This window comes from Triturus cristatus, chromosome 6 (assembly GCF_964204655.1).
Source record: "Triturus cristatus chromosome 6, aTriCri1.1, whole genome shotgun sequence".
In the NCBI taxonomy this organism is placed as follows: Eukaryota; Metazoa; Chordata; class Amphibia; order Caudata; family Salamandridae; genus Triturus; species Triturus cristatus.
This window is the reverse complement of record NC_140589.1, coordinates 1,678,957,197-1,678,963,196: the sequence shown is the minus strand read 5'-3', so window position 1 is coordinate 1,678,963,196 and position 6,000 is coordinate 1,678,957,197. Positions and strand designations below refer to the sequence as shown.

The window sequence follows — 6,000 nt, the reverse complement described above, 5'->3', positions numbered from 1 at the left end:
GAAGCTGTCAGAGCGCTGTACAATAGAACCAGTTACGTTACATGAGAGAAATGTTACAAAATAGAACGTACAAAAATAGCAGGACACAGAACACAGCAGGCAACAATCTTTTCTGGTCTACACATGGTTCGTATGTGGGGCCTCGGCAGGGGTCTTTCTTTCGTTTCTACTAAAAGGCCTCTACAGGAAGAGGTGGGATAATCGCCGTAGTGCCCGGCTGTGTTGAGATGCTTGAACTTTGAGGGCGCGCGCGCTTGCTCGCGCGGCGTTCTTTTACGCCTAGCGACCTTCCTTGTTTATGTCGGCCCTCCAATCAGAGAGTCGTGAGCCGCACTGTCGTCGTCCAATCACATGCGCGTCCCAGAGGCGGCGCAGTTTTGAAGGTTGCACTACTTGTTACCATCGCTTCGCAGGTTACCTACGTGGAGAGCTTGAGTTTCTAGTTGCCCCCCATTATAGCTATGCCTTCCCGACTGGAGGATTACCAGGAGCTCCACACTGTGGGTAGTGGGTCGTACGGGAAGTGTAAGAAGGTGATGAGGAAATCGGACGGCAAGGTGAGGTGGTCACAGTGAGACCGGGGGTGCTCGTGGGTACTCCAGCTGGTTGGGCTGAGGGACATCAGCGAGGATGAATCCGTGTCTGTATGGGATTTGGTGTTTTTATTAGCAGTTTGTTTGGAGCCGAGTATTTATGACGCATGGTTATTGAATGGTATATGGTTTGTGGGCAGATGTGCGCATCTACTGTTTACCACGAAGTCAGGAATGTTGTTTGATGCTCGTTTCCTCATTGTACAACGACTGTTTGTTTCCATTGTGTTTAGCTTCTTGTATCACGGTGGTATGTTGCAGCTTGGCCAACTAAGCAGCTTCGCGGTGTTTCTGACTTAGAAAAGTGGGTGCAATAAAATTATGGAAAGCAAGGTTTATTACTTCATTGTATTCTCATGGGGCTCGTGTTCCTTACCTAAGAGCCTTCTCAGACTGTGACGCAGGAGCCATTTCTTTTAGCTGCAGTCTGAGCAAGCCCGGAGTAGAATTTGGAAGGGTAAGGTTAAGAAACGCCCCTGGTTGAAGTTGTTTGGGGGTCACCGGGGTGTTGACAGGGATTCACTGGTGTCTTCAGATTTATAGACCACTCTCCTGAGTTTGCATGCGTATTTCTATTATGCTTTTCTATGCCACCGTGTTAGATAAAATGTATGTTTTGGCAAGGTCGTAAATTGAAGCAGTACAGGCTTCAAAAAGTGGAGGTGGTTGCTCCTATTGTTTTCTGGTTAGTTGGGGCCTCGAGGAACAAAACAAATGTCAGTCATTCACCACATACACATCATAGACTGCAAAAACAAGAGGAAGGAAGATGTTTTGCAGAGGGACACTGATTGTGAGGGGGACATGAGCAAGACGAACAGACACCTAAAACTGCCCCCGTATCAAAGCAAAGGGCATCTCATGAAAATGTGGAATATCTATTTCCCAGTATTAATGACATTTCTAAATGACTCAGTAAAAACATTTCAAGTGCAACTTAATTCATCCAGTCCCGACTTTATGCATCATAAAACATCAACAATTTCAGAAATAATTTGACTTGATATTGCACATTTTTTTCAAAACTATACTTCGGTATGAGATGCTAATTAATAATTTATTGTACTGATGGACCTTTACCAGTCACTCTCCATTACCCCGTCATGGGCTGACTTGTGAATAACTCTGAATCACTACAGGACCGTGCAAATCCTAAAAGTGTGGTGTACAAATGCTAATAACAGCATTTGTGTAGACTGAGTCACTAGTTGGGGTGCCTCATGTGTTGGTGCTCGAGCACCTTCGAGTGTGGCTAGGTTTACGCTTGAGCGTATACTCTTGCCCTGATGTGTGTGGATTCTAGAGTGGAAGTGAGATTGCAGGAGAAGCTGGTTGCCTGCTGGTCCTTTCGCACTTCCCCGCTGTCGGGGGGTTTAAGCCTTTAATAAAGATGTCTTCTACTACTCCTCATCTGGACCATCATTGAACACAACAATGGCGTTGATAGTTGCTTAAACCCCAGGGACGAATCCATGCGGAAATTCTTTAAAAAAAAATAAAGAAGAGGAAGGACTGTACAGTAGGAGAGCCATACCCAGCACATTGCTCACCACCGCTCAAAGGTTCAATTGGAATATTGATGGGCTGGCAAGCAACATTGGTATTGTCAGTGTCATCAACCCAGTCGTACCTCCCTGCCCGTGTCACCTTGTTCGAGGCACGTTCCACATTAATTCGTCCTTTGAATAAAGCAATTCTGTTAGCATTCCACACTTTACCATCACTCAACAGTACGGAATTACAAAGAATTTTAATAACTTTGAGAGGGGCGGAATACGTACTCTCACCTTTACGTACAAATCTCCCCTTCTTCACTTTAACAGTGTCACCAACTTGCAAATTAACTCTCCTTCCTTTGCTAGTATGTGTCTCAATTAAGTGGTTTTGATTGGCTTCAAGGGATTGTTTGACAATTTTAACAGACCAGGGAACCATTTTTGTGCAGTCAAGGCAACCCATATTATCCTTAGTACGGGTAGGGCTACCCCTCATAAGTTCAAATGGAGAGTAAGCAGTGGATTGACATTTGGTAACTCTGTAAGCACAAACCATTTTTCTCAATTCATCCTCCCAATCTTTCTCATTACTGTTTGAAAGTTCAATAATGCCTTTTATCACTCTATTGAAGCACTCAACACTTCCTTTGCCTTCTGGGTGATATACGGAGGTTGTCCTATGAATAATACCAGTGTCTTTTATGATTTTTTTTAAACTTTCCCCCACAAACTGCCCACCATTGTTGGATACCAAATCTTTAGGTAGACCTTCCCTTCCAAAAAGTACAACACATTTTCTGTATCCGCTTTCTCTACAATTTTGTATTCTGGCCATTTAGAGAAATGATCTACTACCACTAAGATGTATTTTTGCAAACAGTCTTTAGTTTTAACCGGCCCAAATATGTCAACGCCAATCCTCTCCCAAGGCATGTCAGTCTACTACTCTTCGTCTGGACCATCATAGAACACAACACCTCACACCTCTTAAATCGTCATCAAATCATTTGTTGTGTTTAAGCTATTGCTCTTTTGTCCTGAGTGTTGTGGTTGATAGCTTGGCCCATGACCAGTGCATGCTTTAGGTCCATAAGAAGGCTTTGGCACTTAGCTTTCAATAGTGTTATGCTACAGAAATTAAAAAAGACTGATTAAAGCCAAAACATTTTGTCTGAAGAAAAAGCATGCTTATTTGTTCACTGAGGAATCGTCTGCGATGAAGTAAAATGCATTTAAATATGTTCTAGCTATTATGTGCTTCGCTCTTGAATCGTTCGTCCTTGAGCTTTTTAGTTCTCACCTGAGCCAGCGCATGCGCTGCTCTGCGAGACATTTAGTAACTGGGCTTTTAAAAGTGCTGCCAGATGCTTTTGCTGGCCTAGCGCTTGCGGCCACGCGCGCAGTCGCCAGCTTTCATGTAATTGGGCTTTTTTGTGCTATTTGTTTTCTTTGCTCAATTGCGGCACCCGTGCTTTACTTTAACTTGGTTAAAGGTAAAGTGCCGGTGCCGCGATTGCTGCAAAAGTGAAGAAATAGAAAAAAAACATCGATTTCTTTACTTTTGCTACAAACGCGGCACCCGCGCTTTACTTTAACCATGGTAAAAGTATAGTGCAGGTTTCTCAATTTGTTGCAAAAGTAAAGCAATAGATGTTTTTTTCTATTTTTTAACTTTTGCAGCAATCGCGGCACCAGCTCTTTACCTTTAACCATGTTAAAGGTCCACTTTACACATGATCACCACTGCTCCTGTATCCAGAACTGCCGCCATCACATCTCATGTCTGCTGGTGCTTGACTCCATGCTTTCCAAGATTTTTGCAACGGGACCATGAGACATGCATGTTTAGGAGATGGAAATGTGTGTATCTGACGGCCATGTTGAGTTTCCCAAAATTTACACTACCTCCTGGGTCATCGGCATCACTCAAGGCATCCAGCAAGCAATGTGACCCGTGCTCTTTCACTGCCTCTCTGCCATTTGCACAAGACTTTTAGAGGGTTTTTCTAAAATGAAAACAACTTCACCTTGCATAAGCACTATAATTGGACAATTTTTAAGATGTGTATTTTTTGGGTCTGTATCAAGCTATGCATGTAATCTTTCGTGCTAAAAAAAAAGTCCAGTTAACCTACTACCATCTGCAAGTCTTGTATTTACACATGAATTACATGCTTCATTGATTCTAGATGTTTGCTTGCCAAGGGTACATCTTAATTTGTGTGTCGGTGTCCTTGTCCGTGCCTGCCCGTTAGTTGATGTAGTTTGTTTCTATATATTCATGTGTCTGTGCATGCTCGTTATGTTGTACATCTTTAATCTTCTATCTGCGTTAGTTCTGCATTCATGTAATGTCAGGCCTATTGACTTTGTCAGTGCTTGTTATGATTGTATGGTCATTTATCTCTGTACTGATCACTGCCCCATCTATTGCCAACTCCGATACCTGGGACTTCTTCATTTATTAGTGTTCACAAGACATTGCGTCTTCTGCCTCGTAGCAGTAGCACATTGCTATGTAACTGATTTGAAAAAGGGCATTGGAAGTCGGCTGCTGCTGTTAAGACTCTAGCCCATAGATGCAGCATGATTTAATGTTGCCATTCCCAACTGTTGATTAGAGACTTTCAGCTATAGTACACCAGTGAAAATCTCTGCTGTCATGGGATGTTCCTGTCTTGGCAATCTTCACTAACTTTTGAAAGGGATATCAAGTTGACCAAACATGCATTTGAATCTGGTCATGCTGGAACTGAGGTAGTATTTCAAACACTTCACGGTGAAAATGGAGACCCATTGAGAAATGATAATATTGAATCGATGCACATGAATTGCAAACCGAACATTTTAACTTAAAATCGCTAAATATAACTCTTGAAGGGAAACTTAATAGCCTAATGTTTTCACACTCCCAAATCCATGTACCTCAACTCACTGGCTGGAATTCTTGTAATCTATTTTTATTACAACTAAAGCGCTTCAATTTGAGTGTGTTTGTTCTCTCTGATCTCAGGAAAACATTTTAGTTCAACACACTGCAGCAAGCATTCCTGCTAAGACCTGACTAATACAATTTTTGAACACATCTACCAACCTCACGACCGGTCTTATTTTTGAAAATTAAAAAGTCTTTATAATCTGTGAGAGCACACTCCCATACTCCATAACTTGGATACCTCTAGCCCACAAAAGTGTGAATACTAAACATCTCGTTAAAATCAAGCTCTCATCCAAATTCTGTCCCAGAAAATCTCACCCAGACACCAAGCTTTGCTGTGTGCTTCACAAAGCCATATCAGAACAAGCATTGGCATAGCCAATAGGTCTCGCCTTTGTCACCTTATAAGTGTTATGCAACAGTTGATGTTGCACCAAGAATATTGTCCTGCATAACTAAATACTTATAAGGTCCCAAAAGCGAGACCTATTGGCTATGCCAATGCTTGTTCAATGTAGTATATAGTCCTAAAAAGGTACTAATCAGCATAAACCTGGCAGTTGAATTGTCTCCCTCCTAATACAAGTGGGGTGAAACAAACAACCTGAGACTCCTGGTAAATCAGCAAGCTGTAAAAACAATGAAAGGGCAAAGAGACATGTTTGTAAGTTGCTTTGTTGGCCATTTGTATTTGGACCCACGTCTTGTCATGCAATTCCTTTTAACAACCTTTAACCGGGCATTCAGAGTTCTCAATAATTGTAGCTCTGTCTGCAGTATAGGTCTATATGCTTGAACGAATTTTCATGATGCATCAAAGAGTGTTCTGTTCACTGGGAAATGTTTTTGGTTTGCATATTTATCTGTTATGAGCTGTAAAGATACACAATTGCTGACTATATAGAACATGGTGAACAAAACCTACGTGCTTCATAGATATTGACTTATTTTCAGTCTGAACAGACCTTTCATG

General features: G+C 42.0%; 1 protein-coding gene across 1 annotated transcript in view; it reads left to right on the top strand.

Moving 5' to 3' along the window:
• Positions 1 to 206: 206 nt before the first annotated feature.
• NEK2 (NIMA related kinase 2) overlaps positions 207 to 6,000 on the top strand; it is a 180,022-nt gene continuing 174,228 nt past the window's right edge. Inside the window, exon 1 of the mRNA XM_085612857.1 lies at positions 207 to 557. Coding sequence (XP_085468983.1) covers positions 462 to 557 — 96 coding nt within the window. The 5' untranslated portion in view covers positions 207 to 461. The remainder of the gene's footprint in view (positions 558 to 6,000) is intronic.